Genomic DNA, 17,643 nt, shown 5'->3' with positions numbered 1-17,643 from the left:
ATTAGAAGTTGTTAACTCAATGTGATTTCCTATTTTAGGCAGTCTGACACATGAATAAAAATAAACCATGTATTTTTGGAGCGCCTGGGTGGCTCAGTCGGGTAAGCATCCAACCCTTGGTTTCGGCTTAGGTCATGATGGCAGAGACCTAAGATCAAACCCCGATAGGGCTGTGTGCTCACTGTGGAGGCTGGTTAAGACTCTCTCTCCCTCTCCCTCTGCCAGTCCTCCCTGCGCACCCCCCCAATAAATAAATCTTTGAAAAATAATAAAAAAATAAATAAAAATAAACCGAGTATTCTTGGTATTCACTTTTAAAATACATTAACACATCTTAATGACAATGAAGAAATACTTGAAAGAATTCTCTCTTGTATTTTAGATTTTCCTTTCTTTTTTTAAATATATATATTTTAAGTTTTCAAAGAAGTATGACTGTTTACCCTGTAGAAACAATTAATTCCTTTTCCTGGGCCTGTGTAGGCTGAGACTTCTCTTCAGGATCACAAGAACTCAAAGGTGAAAGGTCCTTTTCAGTCTGTATACATGGTAATATTACAGTCTCCTCCTCCCTCTGACCTGATTTATCTTTTTCTCTTGATGTCATTACGGAAGCCATATCCTAAAAGGCAGATAAGAAAAATTTCAAGGGTTGATGAAAGTAAAGGGAAACAGGAACTTTCATACAGTACTAGCAAAATAAATTGGTAAAGTCTCTCTGTAGAAGACAATAGAACAGTATCTACTAAAAATTTTAATTCTCGGCAAATTTACTTCTAGAAATGTATCTTACGAAAATACTCAAGTAAGTATACAGAAAAGTACATACAAAGATATATACTATACCCATTTAACAGACCCCCAAGAGAGCAAGAACAAAATAAAAACCACTGGGAGTAAGACAAACTTATCAGTAGGGTATTGAATAAATTATAAGTTCTTTATAATGGAACAGTCCAGAGCCACTGAGAAGATAAATCTGTATATATTGATCCAAAAATATATTCACAATATTATGTTCAGTGAAAAAAAAGGCAAGTTATAACACCATTTTTGGAAAACAATGAAAATATGCACACATTTTATTATTTATATAAATAAGTATCTATACAGAAAAGGCTGGGTGGATATATTCAAAACAGCTATATGACTGATTAACTTGGGAGGTAGAAATGGGACATTATAATGGACTCTCACTTTTTATTTTTTCTATTTTTTTTCTCACTTTTTAGATTACATATTTTTTCAACTTCAGATTTTAATAATCAGATAAAATAATCAATAAAAAAAGATATACCTTTTAAAAATATAAGATCATGAAGAAAAAGTACAAATGTTCAAGCATTGTAAAAACTAAGCTATTTTATTTGTTTATTTTTAAGTGGGCTCCACAATGGGCTTGAATTCATGACCCTGAGATCAAGACCTGAGTCAAAATCAAGAGTTGAACGCTTAACCAACTGAGCCACCTAGGCACCCCAGAACTAAGCCATTTTAAAACATAAAAGAAGGGGCTCCTGGGAAGCGGCTCAGTCAGTTAAGCGTCTGCTTTCGGCTCAGGCCATGATCCCAGAGCCCTGGGATTGAGCCCCGCATCAGGCTCCCTGCTCAGCAGGGAGTCTTGCTTCTCCCTCTGACCCTCTCCCCTCTCATGCGCGCACGTGTGCTCTCTCTCTCTCCCAAATAAATAAAATCTTAAAAAAAAATAAAAATAAAACATAGAAGAATTTTAATCCAAAATTGCACTTTTAAAAAAATACATTTTATTTTTTTATGAACTTGTCTTTTTTTATTATTGAAATAGAGTTGACATACAGTGTTTTATTGTTTTAGATGTACAACACAGTGATTCAACAATTCTATACATTATTCAGTATTCACCACGGTAAGTACAGTCACTACCTATAACCATACGTATGTTACTATATTATTACCTATATTCCTATGCTGTACTTTTTATCTCTGTTACTTACTTATCTCATGAAAATCTGTGCTTCTTAAAGATTTTAAGTAATCTCTACACCCAACATGAGGTTCAAACTCACAACCCCAAGATCAAGAGTTGCATGGTCTACCAACTAAACCAGCCAGGGGCCCAGGGAGGTTTGCACCTCTTAATCCCCTTTTCCTATTTCCCCTATCTCCCCACCCCCTTCTCCTCTTGCAACCACCAGTTTGTTCTTTGTATCTGAGTCTTTTTTGTTTGTTTGTTTTATTTTTAGATACCACATGTAAGGGAAATTATATGGTATTTGTCTTTCTCTGACATTTCTCTTAGCATAGTATTTCACTTGGCAAAATGGACTTCTAGGCCCCTCCATGTTACTGTAAATGGCAACATCTCATTCTTTTTTATGGCTGGATAATAGTCCATTGTGTGTGTGTATATATATATAATATATACACACATATATATTTTATATATATATATATATACACACATAACTCATACATACATACACACACACACACACACACACACACACACACACAACTCATCTTTTTTATCCATTCATCTTTTGGTGGGCACTTTGGTGCTTTCCTACCTTCTCTATTGTAAATAATGCTATGATAAACATAAGAGTGCATCTATCTCTTGGAATTAGTCTTTTCATATTCTTTGGACAAATATCCACTAGTAGAATTACTGGATAAGGTAATTCTTTTTTATTTTTTGAGGACCCTTCATACTGTTTTCCACAGTGGTTGCACCAATTTACATTCCCACCAATAGTGCATAAGGGTTCCTTTCTCTCCACATTCTTCCCAACACTTGCTATTTCTTGTCTCTTTGATACTAGTTATTCTGTCTGGTGGGAGGTGATAGCTCATTGTGGTTTTGATTTGCATTTTCCTAATGAGTAATTATGCTGATATCTCTTCATGTACCCATGCCATCTGTACGGCCAAAAAAGGACTTTTATATTTAGAACACTCAACTTATGAGTGTTAACATTTCCTTTCGAAGTTTTTGATATTATATCACACAGTCTTAATTGTTATGGACCAAGTTAACAAATTAAATAAAACATCTCCTTTAACTCCTATCAAGCTTTTAACTTTTTTTTTTAAGATTTTATTTATTTATGTGACAGAGAGACAGCCAGCGAGAGAGGGAACACAGCAGGGGAGAGGGAGAGGAAGAAGCAGGCTCCCAGCAGAGGAGCCTGATGTGGGACTCGATCCCCGAACGCCAGGATCACGCCCTGGCTGAAGGCAGATGCTTAATGACTGTGCTACCCAGGCGCCCCACGCTTTTAACTTTTTAATTCACCTTAACAATAAAGTAAAATAAAGAATGACTATCAAACTCATTTTTCCTGTGGAGAAACTAGCTGCATCATGTGGCCATGGTCACACGATGAATAAAGATCAGAACTTAGATCCCAGGCCTCTTAAATTCCTTTCCATGACATACTTGCCCATCACGAGAGATACAAGATTCTTGCAAAACCACATGGAATAATGAGCCACATTAAGTACAGCAAGAATAGTATCACATGCAGCAAAAATTATATGAGAAAATATTTGTTAAATGTTAATCCCAGTTGTTTTACTTTCGTAACCATAATGGCTAAAACAAACAACATCCACCTTGAATAGCACTCACATGTTGAGAAGGGAGAGTGTTCATCTGTTCACTGCTATGCTGGACCACAACAGCCTCAGTTTTACCAGTTTCCAATTTCTTCCCAGATACATATTTTTCTGCTTCTGTAGTCTCTCTCTTTAAGGTTGCTCTTGCTAAGTTTGGTTTTGGTCTTTTGAATCGACTTCTCACAAAAGGTGCTGGTTTAACTTCAAGTGGCTTCTGCTCTTGAGGAAGAGATTTGCTTTTGGAAAAAGGATTATCAAACTTTAGAACAAGTTGAAGGGGCAATGAGAACAGAGACTTAGGACAACTTGAAAAATTGGCAGTAAATATTATTAAATTCTTAACAGGAAAACAAACTGGACTATTTGGTAGATCCTGAAAAATATGAGGAATACAACTGAAGTATAAACCTAACATCTTTCCAAAGAGAAAATACGGGTTCTCACACCCATATTGACTTAGGAGTATGTGTTACATACAATTCTGATATTAGTAATCCTCTCAATCTACTGTCACAATGACCTCAAAATTCTCTCCCAATTATCCCAAAGCTTAAAATCTGTAACACTACGCTATAGATGATATGTTTTGAAATCTTACTGATACCTGAAAATATAACTTTACATGCTTCATCTTGGGTGCATGGGTGACTCGTCAGTTAAGCATCTGCCTTTGGCTCAGGTCATGATCACAGGGTCCTGGGATCAAGCCCCGCCATCAGGCTCCCTGCTCAGTGGGGGGGGCCTGCTTCACCCTCTCCTTACCTCTCCCTGCTCTTGCTCTCTCTCTCAAATAAATAAAAATCTTTTAAAAAACATAAAAAAAATAGATGCTTTGTCTTTAAAAGCACACAGACCAATATACTTGTACCTTAAATTAGTATCTGAAAACTGCTCTGGAACATCTGGAGATAGCATCCCCTGGTCTTCTCTTTTATCAGGTTCAGAAGTCTGCAAAGAAGTCTTCAAACAATTCAAGTGATCTGACAGTTCCTTTTCAGAATTTCTTTTTTCTTCTTCAGGTCTATGCACCATGGATGGTACTTCACTGCTAACGTTCTAGAGGAATAGTCACAGGAAATTAACCACAGTAAATTGGCACAAATGGAAAATGTCACAATTGTGTGAACTTCAAGTAACTGAAAACTTTTGGGTTTTTTAAAGATTTTAAGTAATCTGTACACCCAACGTGCAGCTCAAACCTACAACCCCAAGACCAAGAGTCCTATGCAAAAAAAAAAAAAAAAAAAAGTTACACAATCCACCGAATGAACCAGCCAAGCAGCCCCACTGGAAACTTAATAAAAGGAAATTTTAGGGGCACCTGGGTGGCTTAGTCAGTTGGGCATCCAACTCTCGATTTCGGCTCAGGTCATGATCTCGGGGTTGGGGGATCAAGCCCCACATTAGGTTTCATGCTGAGAATGGAGCCTGCCTTAGATTCTCTCACTCTCCCTCCCTCTGCCCCTACCCCATTCTCATTCTCTCTCACTCTCTTTCTAAAATAACCTAAAATTTAAAAATTAAAAAATAAAATAAAATAAAATTTAAAAGTGGAGTGGGGGTGGGGGGACACCTGGGTGGCTCAGTCAGTTAAGCATCCGACTCGGTTTCAGCTCAGGTCATGATCTCAGGGTTCTAAGAGTGAGCCCCATGTCAGGCTCCACCCGCAGTGCAGAGTCTGCCTGGGATTGTTTCTCTCCCTCTGCCCCTCCTGCTCACTCTCTATAAATAAATAAATAAATAAATAAATAAATAAATAAATAAATAAATAAATAATCTAAAAAATAAAATAAAAGTGGAGTGGGACAGGAAATAAAAACTGAAAAAGATGTTTGGTCAAAAGAAATAATTCTAATATATGTTCATCCTAGAGTCAGCACTAATTCAGTTCAATTCCCTACACTCCTTTTAGCTAAGAGTAACTTCAAAATGACATTAAGAATGGTAACTTATCCATAATTAAATATTTTTTAAGTTTTTTTTTTAAAGATACATAGTTTCTTTAAGGTCCTAACACACAGAATTTAGAGCTGGGAAAGACTTTAAGCTTTTAGAGATTTTAAATGTTGTGGGATTTAAGAGCAATAATCACGGTTTTTATTTTGATAATTTTTCTCTGAAAAAGTGTTGAAAAATAGTTTTTCTAAAGAACAGAAAAATACATACTTTGATATTTAGTGAAGGCACAGTGCTGGAGCAACTAGTACTGCTCTGCATGAAATCTGTGTCAGTTTGTCTTGAGGTCCTAGTCTCCTCTGCTCCATTCTTCCTTAGAGGAATGTCTATTTTTCCAGTTTTTTCCAAATCTGCAGCCATTTCTTCAGGAGCACTCATCTCTTCTGATATGCATTTCTTCAAGGAAATGTCTCCTCCATCTTCTTTTGATTCCACCTCTGTTTCTTCAATAGCAGTGGTCTTTCCTGACACCTTTTCTATCAGGGAAAGGTCTCTTTCTCCAGTCTGTTTCGAATCGATCTCCCTTTCCCCTATGGCACTGATCCCCACTAGTACCTTTTCCCTCAGGGAAGTTCCTTTTTCAATCTCTTTCCAATCTGTCCCCATTTCATTTTGAGTCTTGACCTGTGGGGCCTTCCCATCTGTGTCTATTTCTTTTCTTTCAGTTTCTTCTAAATGTGTCTCTTTCTCCTCGGTGGTATCAACCATCTCTGGTACATTTTCCCTTACAGAAACCTTGCTTCCAGTTTCTTCTAAACCTGTTTCTATTTCATCTATAGTGCTGAGCTCCAGGGCATTTTCCTGTAGGGATATTTCTCTTCTTCCAGTTTCTTCCCAATCTGTCACTCTTTCCTCAGTGACATCAGACACCTCTGATACAGTGTCCCTTGGGGAAACCTCTCTTCCAGTGTCTTCCAAATTTATCACTGTTTCCTCAGTGATATCAGACACCTCTGATACAGTGTCCCCTGGGGAAACCTCTCTTCCAGTTTCTTTCAAATCTGTCTCCATTTCCACAGTGTTGTCCATCATTTCTGGTATCTTCTCTCTGGGAGGGTTGTCTCCTTCAGTTTCTTTTAAATATGACTCCATTTCCTTACTAGTATTAGCCTCCATTGATATCCTCTTGCTTGGTAAGGTTTCTTCAACTCTCGTAATTTCTCTCAAAGGTGCTATGAATTGCCCAGATGCAACAATCTCCTGTGACACCTCTTCCTTTGAGAAAATTTCTCTTCTTCTAGCTCCTCTTCCTATATTTGGCTTTGGTTTCTGAAATCGAGTCTTTAGAACTGGGACTTTATTATCCTCTTGAATACTATATATATATATATATATATAAAAAAAAAACACACATACAATCAAATTTTAAACCATAATGCCAGCTGAAGAAAGGATGGCTGAGAAAATACTACTGAAACACCAGGAATTCTCAAATAAAAAAGTAAAAAATAAATTAAGAAAGCCTCAGGCATCTCTGGATAAAACCTAAAAATTAAAGGAGACGGGAAAAAAAACCCCATGTTTTGAAATTATAAATTTTTAAAATAAATATATCTACTCATACAGAGACGTGTATAAAGAGAAATCTACCAATAAGGTCAATTAGAGTAATAGTCAACTGGCTCTGAACAGTCTCTAATTGTCACCCACACAATCCTTCCCAAATACTGGCTAAGAGTCTCCAGGCCTCTGCATTGGCGCTAAACCAACTTGTGTCTACTATTCCTACCTCTTGGCCCCTCCCATGTCTTATCCAGACACATGTCTTGCCATAAGAGTTAAGCAACACATTTTTATGGCCAGATTTGACCAGCATCTCAAACAGCCAGACTGAAGTATGATCTAAACAAGAAAGTATAAGAAAGACCAGACTTTAAATGTAAAGATTGATAAAATACTAGTAATAGTTGAAACTACATAGTAGTGCACAGGAGTCCACTATTATGTTCTCACTACTTTTGTATACATTGACTATTTCCAAAGGAAAAACATTTTCCAAAGTATAGCGATAATCCATCGATTTTGTTTGGTATCCTCCAGAGGGGAAATAACAAATATAAAGAGCGACATGTGGCTAGGAGAAGTATGGGTTTCTACATATGGGTTTTACATAAAATTTATGTGAACCTTAAATAAAGGCCATATGTGGATCAATCTAATCCCAAAGAAACAAATGTAAGAAAATAAGTTGCATTTCACATATGGACAGAGATATTTAATCTAATATGCATGTTAATTCAGGTCTAATTTATGATGAGTAAATCAACTCATCAAATCACCAATAACTGAGAAATTAACATGAAAGCTATAACATAAATTGCCCTGAAAAGTGAAATTATATTTGTGAATATTATGTAATTTGATACACAAATATCAACCTGATTTGCTTTTAAAAAATTGATTAAATATTTCTAAAACTGTACATAAAATTCAAAGATTACATAACCAGTAAGATGATGCTTACCTTACACATTCATTAACATTCATTTGAAAGGAATTATCTTCCTTCTCAGACTGTAATGTGATGTCTTCAAAGCCAGCATTTTTACATGACTGATCTTCTACTTGTTCAGGACTCTTAACAACAAACATATTTTTAAGGTTTCACAATGAAATACCCATTTATAAAAAATTGCATTGAAAATACTGTCCAATTTTAGTACAAGGAAAATGGTGAACATTTCAAAATTATAAAATGATATTCAAAGAACACTTCTTAATGTTATTTAAGTATCTTTAAAAATTTTACAAGCTACACCTTCTACCTTATCTCAAAGCCCCCATTCTTTTCCTCTTAATCAGAAAGCAAGTTACAGCACTTCAGTCTTGTCTATTAGAATTATTCCCAGGGGTCTGTCCTCTGAATAGTATCATTACAGTATAGACCTTGAGAATTATAACAAAAGAAATTCAAATCAAACTATGATCTGAACTCTTACCCTTATCACAAAGACTAGTTATTACGTAAATAACCTAAATTCATCATCTTTGTTCTTGGAATTCTATTTAACATGTTACTCTGTTTAAGCCAGAGCTAAAATTCATATATTTAGCTATATTTTCAAAAAGGAAGCATAATTCAAACATCTAAATGATGGGGAGGTGGAGGCAAGTCAAACATGAGGTAATAAGATCAAAGCAGATCTCCATTATGTAAATGCTCAAAATCCAGACTGCTGAGAGTTAAATGGCTTTACAAGTAGCAGAGCTGCTGGCTCTGAGATTTTGGTTTTAAATCTAATATACAATGTACATAATTGTACAGTCTTGCTCTTTAAAGAAGGGGGTAAAAGAGGCTTAAGTACTTGTTTAACAAAAAAATTGGCCAGAATCAGAGTACTTACATCTCTAGCAATACAGGATTCACTTTCATTCTTTTTTACGTTGGCCTCAATTTTTTCCTGTGATGCAAGAATTTCTTTTCTTTCAGCAGCTTTACCTACATTTGGCTTTGGCCTTTGCAGTCGGCCCCTCCTTAGTCGTGCTGGTCCGAGAGCTTTTGTTTGATCATCTTCCTGCAGACCAATTTTTTGACTCAAACTAGAACTACAAAAGAATAGAATTATGGTTATTCTGAAGTCACATGTTTGCTTTCAGTATTCCCTTCTCCAAGGTATGAATAAGTAAACCATTTGGAATATAAAAAAAATTACAAGTGTCCTCAAAAACATCCTCTTAGATATTCCTGTTTCTATACCTTAATGCTTTGGGACAGATATAATCCTGGAACCCTAACTATAAAAATCATTTCATCACAAAACTGGACAAATCTACACCTGACAGACAATACCATTCTCCACTAAAAATACTAGTTTGTAATGTACACCTCCGGGGCACTAGACAAAAATTATGGCATAAATGTACAGTCCAGAATCCAATGGTTCAAATTCATATTAGAGTAAGACCTACTCTGAATCTGAATTCCCAGTTAAATATTCCCTTTTGAAACCTCCTGCTATACATAAAACTATCCAGAAACATGTATCTTAACTATTAATTAATCTAACAAGAATATGTTAAAATCCTGTGAATAAGTTGAAGAAGAAATTTAACTGCGAACCCAATGGATCCATATGATAATTTATTTCTCCAGTAGCATAAAGAGCACTACAGAAATTTTTCAACACACCTACAGTTAAAAGAAGACTTAAATACACTAAATGGAAACAAAATTCAGATATTATCCAGTAGAGAACTTGTTACAGTCATTCTTAAAAGCTACTACTTTTATTCTACTTCCTAAATACTCACTTAGATACAGTCTCAGCTTCTGGGTTCTCTCTCTCTGTATTCTCCATTCCAGAAACGTCCAATGTATTCACTTTATCCTTTTCCATCATATGATTCTGTAATTCAATTTTTTACATTTTATTGACTTAAAAAGGTCTAAACTTTGTAATAAAGGAAATTAAAACAATGACATTTCATTTTTTGTTCTTCTAAGAGTTTTATAAATCATCGACACAGCTGTGAACATTATAAAACATATAATCCCATCTATTATTGACAGGAATAAAAACTGGTATATCCTTTCTGGAAAGCCTTTTGCCAATGTGAAATAGAGAACCTAAAAAACATTCATACTTGGGGTGCCTAAGTGGCTCAGTTGGTTGAGCATCAGCCTTCAGCTGGGGTCATGATCTCGGGGTCCTGGGATCAAGCCCCATGTCGGGCTCCCCACTCAGAGGAGAGTATCCCTTCTCCCTCTCCCCCTCCCCCCACCACTTGTGCTCTCTTTCTCTCTCCCCCCCAAATAAATAAAACCTATTAAAAAATATTCATACTCTAATACCATTTCTAAGACTCTATTCTAAGTAAATATTTAGACAAAGTAAAAGATGTTCACTAGAACATTATATAAAATGCCAAACACTGTGAACAAAATATTCAATAATGAGTAAATGGTTAAATTCAGTTTTACCCACTGACAGAATATTATGAAGTCACTAAGACCATGTTTTCAAAGGATATTTAATAATATGGAAAAATATTTATGAAATGTTAAGAACTAAAGAAGGATACAAAATTGAATTAATACTACTAAATTTTTTAAGTAAAAAGCTGGAAGGATACATGCTAAAAGGTTAGCTGCAGCTGGATAACGAAATCACAGATAATTTTTGACTTAATTTTTACAATAATCTGTAGTTTCCGAATTTTCTCGATTTTTACATTATTATAATAAACATTGTATTATGTACAAAATAATAAAAAAGACATTTCACATAAGAGGGAAAAAAGTTAACATTTTAAAATGTGTTTTAGCAAAAATAAAAAATTTATAACAATACAATGCCAGCAGAGATATACAGAAACAGGAACATACATTTAATGCCTATACCAGTGTAAATAAAGTCTTTTTTTTTTAACTGTCATTTGACAATGCATAACAAAGCCAAGAAATATTTAAAATACTTTGACCCATTAATCACACCTCCTCTGGAAATTTATCCTCTGCTTTTTTCCTTAAGAAAGTGCTATTTACAAAATCATTTGCTTTTATTTATGAGAGTTTAAAAAACGGAAACAATTTAAATGTCTATCCTTAGAAAAATGCTTAGGTAAATTAATGTTAACCTGATGTAGCTATTAAAAAGATTAACCCCAAGAAAAGGTTAATGAGTAGTTTCAGAGAAAAAAATTTTAAATCTCATGTATGTTATGATTAAAAACTACAGAAATGTTTACATACATAAAAAGAAAGACAAAGATTATGAAGGACAGAAATATGTCCGTGTTTGGGGAAAGGGCTGTGGATATAATTTGATGGAAACTAGGTTAAAAATATTTTGAATAAAAAATTTATGTAAGTAGGGGCACCTCGGTGGTCAGTCAATTAAGCGTCTGCCTTCGGCTCTCGTCATGATCCCAGGGTCCTGGGATCAAGCCCTGCATGGGGACTCCCTGCTTGGTGGGGAGCCTGCTTCTCCCCCTCCCTCTGCCGCTCTCCTGCTTATGCTCTCACTCTCTCTCAAACAGATAAATAAAATCTTTAAAAAAATTTTTTTTAATTTCTAAAAACTTATATAAGTAAACAAGAGGTTTGTCGCTACCGAGTATGTTTCAAATGATACACCCTAGGTTCTTAAATGCATAAATAGGACACAAGACACTTTTACTATTCATGTGTAAGTTCTTATATCTTTGTTTTAGTATCAATTATATTACCATATAATTACAAACTAAACAATTCATTCCCAACTACTTAGGGAAAATTTAATTTTATTTTCCAAGAATTGTCTTCTTACTCCATACCTTTTCAACTGAAGTTTCTGCATGTAAACTCTTGCTCTCTGCATCTGTTTTACCTTGTGAAAGAACAGATTTCTTCCCAACTGCCCTTGATAAATTGGGTTTAGGTCTATGTAGTTGTCTTCTTCCAATCAGTTTAACATTTCCTGACTGATCAGTTTCCCTAAAAAATGAACATTTTTTATTTTTTACTTTTTTAATGAACATTATTTAAATCACACCAACATGGAAGCATAGTCAAATAAAATTCTGAAAAATTCTTTAAAAATCCACTCAGAAGCAGAAAGGTTAGCAAAGAAAACTGAAAAACAAGAGCCATGACAAGGTAACTAACTTATTCTACCAGATGCTAAAAACAAACTATTTAGCATCAATAATTAAAACAATGGTACTGATAGGTGACTAAACAGATAAATGAAACACAAAAGAAAACTTAGAAGATGACTTCAAAACACATGAAAGTAGTATATAAAAAAAAGGCAGCATTTCAAAACAGTGAGGATAAAGTACAGAAAAATGCATTGCTACAAATAATATCAAAGCAATGATGATGGGAAAACTAATTAACACTGGGAACTAAAATAAAATTAGCTCCACTCCTTGCACTATACTCATAATATGTTCCAGTGGATCAGAATAAATAAAGCCATACAGTAAACATGGATGAATTTTTTTATAACCTTGAGTTGGGGTAAGCCTTCATGAAGTTTAACTAAAAATTCAAGAGCCATAAAAGAAAAAAAAATGAGAAATTTGACTACATAAAAATCAAAAACTTCTACTTAAGTCCAACGTCAAACTACCAACCAAGAAAGCATGTTTTGCAAATCACAGAACAAGGCTAACCTCCCTAAAACAAAAAGAGCTCCTACAAACAGTAGCATCAAAAGCTCTTTTTAAAAATGGACACAGAGGGGCGCCTGGGTGGCTCAGTCGTTAAGCGTCTGCCTTCGGCTCAGGGCATGATCCCGGCGTTCTGGGATCGAGCCCCACATCAGGCTCCTCCGCTGGGAGCCTGCCTCTTCCTCTCCCACTCCCCCTGCCTGTGTTCCCTCTCTCACTGGCTGTCTCTCTGTCCGTCAAATTAAAAAAACAAAATGGACAAGGGCGCCTGGGTGGCACAGCAGTTAAGCGTCTGCCTTCGGCTCAGGGCGTGATCCTGGCATTGTGGGATCAAGCCCCACATCAGGCTCCTCCCCTATGAGCCTGCTTCTTCCTCTCCCACTCCCCCTGCTTGTGTTCCTTCTCTCGCTGGCTGTCTCTATCTCTGTCGAATAAAAAAATAAAATCTTAAAAAAAAAATGGACAAAGAATATGAACAACTTAAAAAAAAACAAAATAAAATTGGTTTTAAAAAAAGTACAAATAAAGGGGGGGAGGGAGATGTGCACACATGTGCAACCAAGCACAAATCTAACAGTAGGAATCAGAGAATCTAAGGGGAATTACATACAAATGCTCGTTGTTCTATGCTTTTGACTTTTCCTTAGGTTGAGAAAATTTTAAAATAAAAAACTCATTAAAAACAAAGCATGGGATGGAGATGGTATACAGAGGTATTATTTTTTAATCTATCAAGACCAGCATAAACCCTATTTTGATAAACACCATTTTCTGTTAAGGGAGACATTTCTTACAATGTTGGTGTAAATATAAACTAGTATAATTCTTACGAAGAACACTTTGGAAATATCTCTCAAAATTCTAAATGTGTACATGTGTACACACACACACATATAATTGCAGCAAGCAATTCCACTCTGATTAGTTACCCTACAAATACACAGATGACCTCTGAACAACACAAGTTTAAGCTGTGTAATTCCACTTATACAGATTTTTCTCAGTACAGTACAGTGCTAGAAATGTATTTTCTCATTCTCATGATTTTGTTAAAGCATTTTGCTGCTCTAGCTTACTTTGATTCTAAGATTACAGTATATAATACATGTAACATACAAAATATATGTTAATCAACCAATTATGTCATCAGGCTTTCAGTCAACAGTAGACTATTAGCAGTTAAGTTTCAGAAGAGTCAAATTTATTTGTGGATTTGCAACTGCAAAGAAGTCAGCATCCCTAACCACTGTGTTGTTAAGGGTCCACCGTACTTACATACAAGTTAAAGGATAGAGGTTTAAGATTTTAAGCACTGTTCAAAAAAACAACCTACATAGCCATCAGTTGGGCTTTGATAATATAAACTCTAATACATCTACAACATGCCAGGACACTATGAAGAGCTCACTTCAGCAGCACATATACACCAGAACACTATGCAGCTATTAAAAAATAATAAGGAAGATCTTTATGCAAAGATATCAAGATAAAACCAAAAAACTGCAAAATGGTGTCTATGTGTGTGTATATTGTGTGTGTGTATACACACACAATCGTTAGGATTTTAAGAAGAGTGAAAAAATATAAAGAACATACATTCGTATTAGCTTGAAAGTACTTTTTTTTAAATCTCTGAAAGAAAATCAGAAATAAATTACACAGGGGCGCCTGGGTGGCACAGCGGTTAAGCGTCTGCCTTCGGCTCAGGGCGTGATCCCGGCGTTATGGGATCGAGCCCCACATCGGGCTCCTCCACTATGAGCCTGCTTCTTCCTCTCCCACTCCCCCTGCTTGTGCTCCCTCTCGCTGGCTGTCTCTATCTCTGTCAAATAAATAAATAAATAAAATCTTTAAAAAAAAAAAAAAAAAGAAAGAAATTACACAGGTTACTTAGAGTGAATGTGAACATGGGAGGAGGGATATTTCACTCTGTATCTTTTTTTATACTTCTAGATGTTTGAGCCACAAGACCATATTGCCTATTCCAGAGCCTAAATTTTCATTAAAAAAAAAAAGTTTCATTCTTATTGTAACCGTGCTTTACTGAAAATAAGTAAGAATTCATAAACTAAATAGCCTTTAAGCCTACATGAGGAGTTTAGGAGGGCCCCAAAAAGGAAGTCTGAATTTCTGAGCTATTATCTCTTCAAAGGCAGATTCTTATAGTGCTTTTATTCTGTTTTTAGTGCAAATATTAATCAGTAACTGCACACTAGAAAACGTAATAATTTCTTTGAAGTCATCAATATCAAAAATCTACTACTTTGAAAAATGACTCAAACCAAGTAAAAGCTGTATCTAACAGCAAATGTTTAGGCTTCCCAATTATTTTAGAATTTCAGCATAAGTCACCACTGTGCATAAAATTCCTATCATGGTTATATATTAGATATTAAAGAGAATCTTACTGTAATGAAATATAAAGTGATAAGCCTTTACGTCACAATCAGACCATAGTACAATTATATACTAAATGGTGTACCGTCCCTTTCTTACCCTAAAGAAAACAACATTATCATTTCTTAAATAAGAAATCATCACAAGTTTTAAAATAAATTTTAAAATCATACCATGTAAAATACTTACAATGATTTATTTTTTAGGTCAACACTGCTTTCTTCTGTACAACTACTTTCAACATTATTCCCCTCACACAGTGCGCTAATTCCAGCTTCTGATAAAGGCAAATCTGAAGGGCTTGATTCTGAAGCTTCAGTTGCTAATGACGTGGCATCTTGTTGACCACTAAGCAAGTGAAAACAATTCAGGAGGAAAAGAATTCTTAGTAATATACGTTTTATAATAACTACTTAAGATTTTTTTAACATATGAAACCAGTTGGGAAAATGATACTTCACATTTTGGAATTATCAATATAAATATTTTGGCTTTTCTATGATCCTTCTTGTCTCATGTTGTTGAAAACTGTACCTTCTGGGGCGCCTGGTGGCTTGGTCAGTTAAGCATCCAACTCTTTTGATTTCAGCTCAGGTCATGATCTCAGCATGGTGAAATCAAGCCCCAAGTTGGGGTCCATAATGAGTGTGGAGCCTGCTTAAGATTTTTTTTTTTTAAGATCTTATTTATTTGTCAAAGAGAGAGAGCACAAGCAGGGAGCAGCAGGCAGAGGGAGAAGCAGGCTCCCCACTGAGCAAGGAGCCTGATGAGGGACTCGATCCCAAGACCCTGGGATCATGACCTGAGCCAAAGGCAGCCGCTTAGCCACTTAACCAACTGAGCCACCGAGGCGTCCCTAAGATTCTTAACTATAGGGAACACTCTGAGGGTTGCTGGAGGGAAGGTGAAAGGGGGATGGGGTAATAGGGTAATGAGCATTAAGTAGGTAAGGTAATGAGTACTTGATGTAATGAGCACTAGGTGTTATATGCAAGTGACAGATCACTAAATGCTACCCCTGAAACTAATAATATACTATATGTTAACTAACGTGAATTTAAATAAAATCTTTAAAAAAAAAAAGATGCCTCCCACAAAGAAAAAAAAAAAGATTCTCTCTCTCCCCCTCCCTCTGCTCCTCTTCCCCCTACTCACACACACTCCCTCTCTCTCAAACAAAAAAACTGTACCTACAGAGAAAGTGGTAGCCACAAATTAACAGGCACGGGACACCACTGGAGAAATCAAAATGAAAAAATTTTAATCATATGGGGTTGACAAATCAAGTCTATGTGTAAAATCAGAGCAATATTTAGGAATAATCTCTCATTAAAATCTTATACAGGCAGGCCCTGCTCTGCACAGTAGCCTGTTAACGGAAAGTTTTATAAATCCGAGGACAGAGTGCCAATATGCATAAGCTGCAGCTAGCACTGCATGCCAAGAGAAGACTGCCATATCATGAAATAGTCCAACTAATAGTAATATAAATGATGGCCAGGTACTAACTGGCACCCAGATTCAACACATACGACATTTAGCTAGACTTTTTTTTTTCCCCTTATTTTTTCTACTGGGTGTTTGTCTTTTCCCAACTAATCAATAAGAGCTCTCTATATATTATTCTTTGGTTAGATATTAAACATAAAACCTCCCCAAACAGGAGCTTGCCTTTCACTTTCTTTATAAAACCTTTTATCAAAAGAAATAGTTAAGTTTACTGTAGTCAAATTCATCAATTTTATCTTTCAAAGTTTTGCTTTTTACATCTTAAGAAATCCTTGACATCACACAGGTATTTCCAAACACCTTCTTCTAAAAGTTTTAAAGATTTGCTCTACACATGTAGCCTTTAATCTTTTTTAAGATTTAATTTACTTATCTGTCAGAGAGAGAGAGAGAGAGAGGGCGCGTGCACAAGCAGGAGAGCGGCAGGCAGAGGGAGAAGCAGACTCCCTGCTGGGCAGGGAGCCTGATACGGGACTCTGACCGGCGCCAAAGGCAGCGGCTTAACCGACTGAGCCACCCAGGCATCCCTGTAGCCTTTAATCTAACAGAAATTTAGCACATGGGGTGAAATAAGGATCTAATACTATCTAATATTAGATAGATCTAACCATCTAATGAATAGTTCATTCAATCTTCACCCACTAATTTCTAATGCTACCTTTGCCATTTATCAGATTCCTAAATTTTTCCCCTAGGCTTTATATTCAGTTCTACTGAGTCACTTTGTCCCTGTGCCAGTAACACACTACTTTAAGTATTGATATTTCCTCCCCAGAAATGTTGTTTTTCAAATTGTCTTTACCACTTATGACCATTTGCTCTTGTGTAATCAATAATTTTAGAATCAGCTCACTGTTTTACAAAACCAGTAAGGATCTTAACGGTCATTACAGGGTTGTTTTTCCCCTAAAAAGAGTCATGGTATCTTTTATGTGTAGTTTATGAAATTAGTTGTATCTCTAAAGTTACAATTTAAATGTCCATCACCTAGCAAATGAAGGACCCAAGGTCCATGAGCTCAGCTTCAAAGAAACTATCTTCCAAATTATAGGAATACGCTAGCACAAACAGATAAGAGGGACAGTATCA

At 35.7% G+C, this 17,643-nt stretch overlaps 1 protein-coding gene across 2 annotated transcripts in view; it reads right to left on the bottom strand.

The window, feature by feature from the left end:
* The window catches only part of BDP1 (B double prime 1, subunit of RNA polymerase III transcription initiation factor IIIB), an 81,497-nt gene that overhangs the window by 35,651 nt on the left and 28,203 nt on the right, over window positions 1-17,643 (bottom strand). For both annotated transcript variants that reach the window (XM_011220600.3, XM_034656329.1), the window contains 9 exons: window positions 15,235-15,393; window positions 11,809-11,968; window positions 9,805-9,899; window positions 8,898-9,099; window positions 8,018-8,130; window positions 5,764-6,868; window positions 4,466-4,653; window positions 3,611-3,833; window positions 444-622 (listed from right to left, as the gene is read on the bottom strand). In XM_011220600.3, the coding sequence (XP_011218902.1) occupies window positions 444-622; window positions 3,611-3,833; window positions 4,466-4,653; window positions 5,764-6,868; window positions 8,018-8,130; window positions 8,898-9,099; window positions 9,805-9,899; window positions 11,809-11,968; window positions 15,235-15,393 (2,424 nt within the window). The remainder of the gene's footprint in view (window positions 1-443; window positions 623-3,610; window positions 3,834-4,465; window positions 4,654-5,763; window positions 6,869-8,017; window positions 8,131-8,897; window positions 9,100-9,804; window positions 9,900-11,808; window positions 11,969-15,234; window positions 15,394-17,643) is intronic.

This window comes from Ailuropoda melanoleuca, chromosome 3 (genome assembly GCF_002007445.2).
Source record: "Ailuropoda melanoleuca isolate Jingjing chromosome 3, ASM200744v2, whole genome shotgun sequence".
In the NCBI taxonomy this organism is placed as follows: domain Eukaryota; kingdom Metazoa; phylum Chordata; class Mammalia; order Carnivora; family Ursidae; genus Ailuropoda; species Ailuropoda melanoleuca.
Note: the sequence above shows the minus strand (reverse complement) of the source record. Positions and strands in the feature narration are given on the sequence as shown.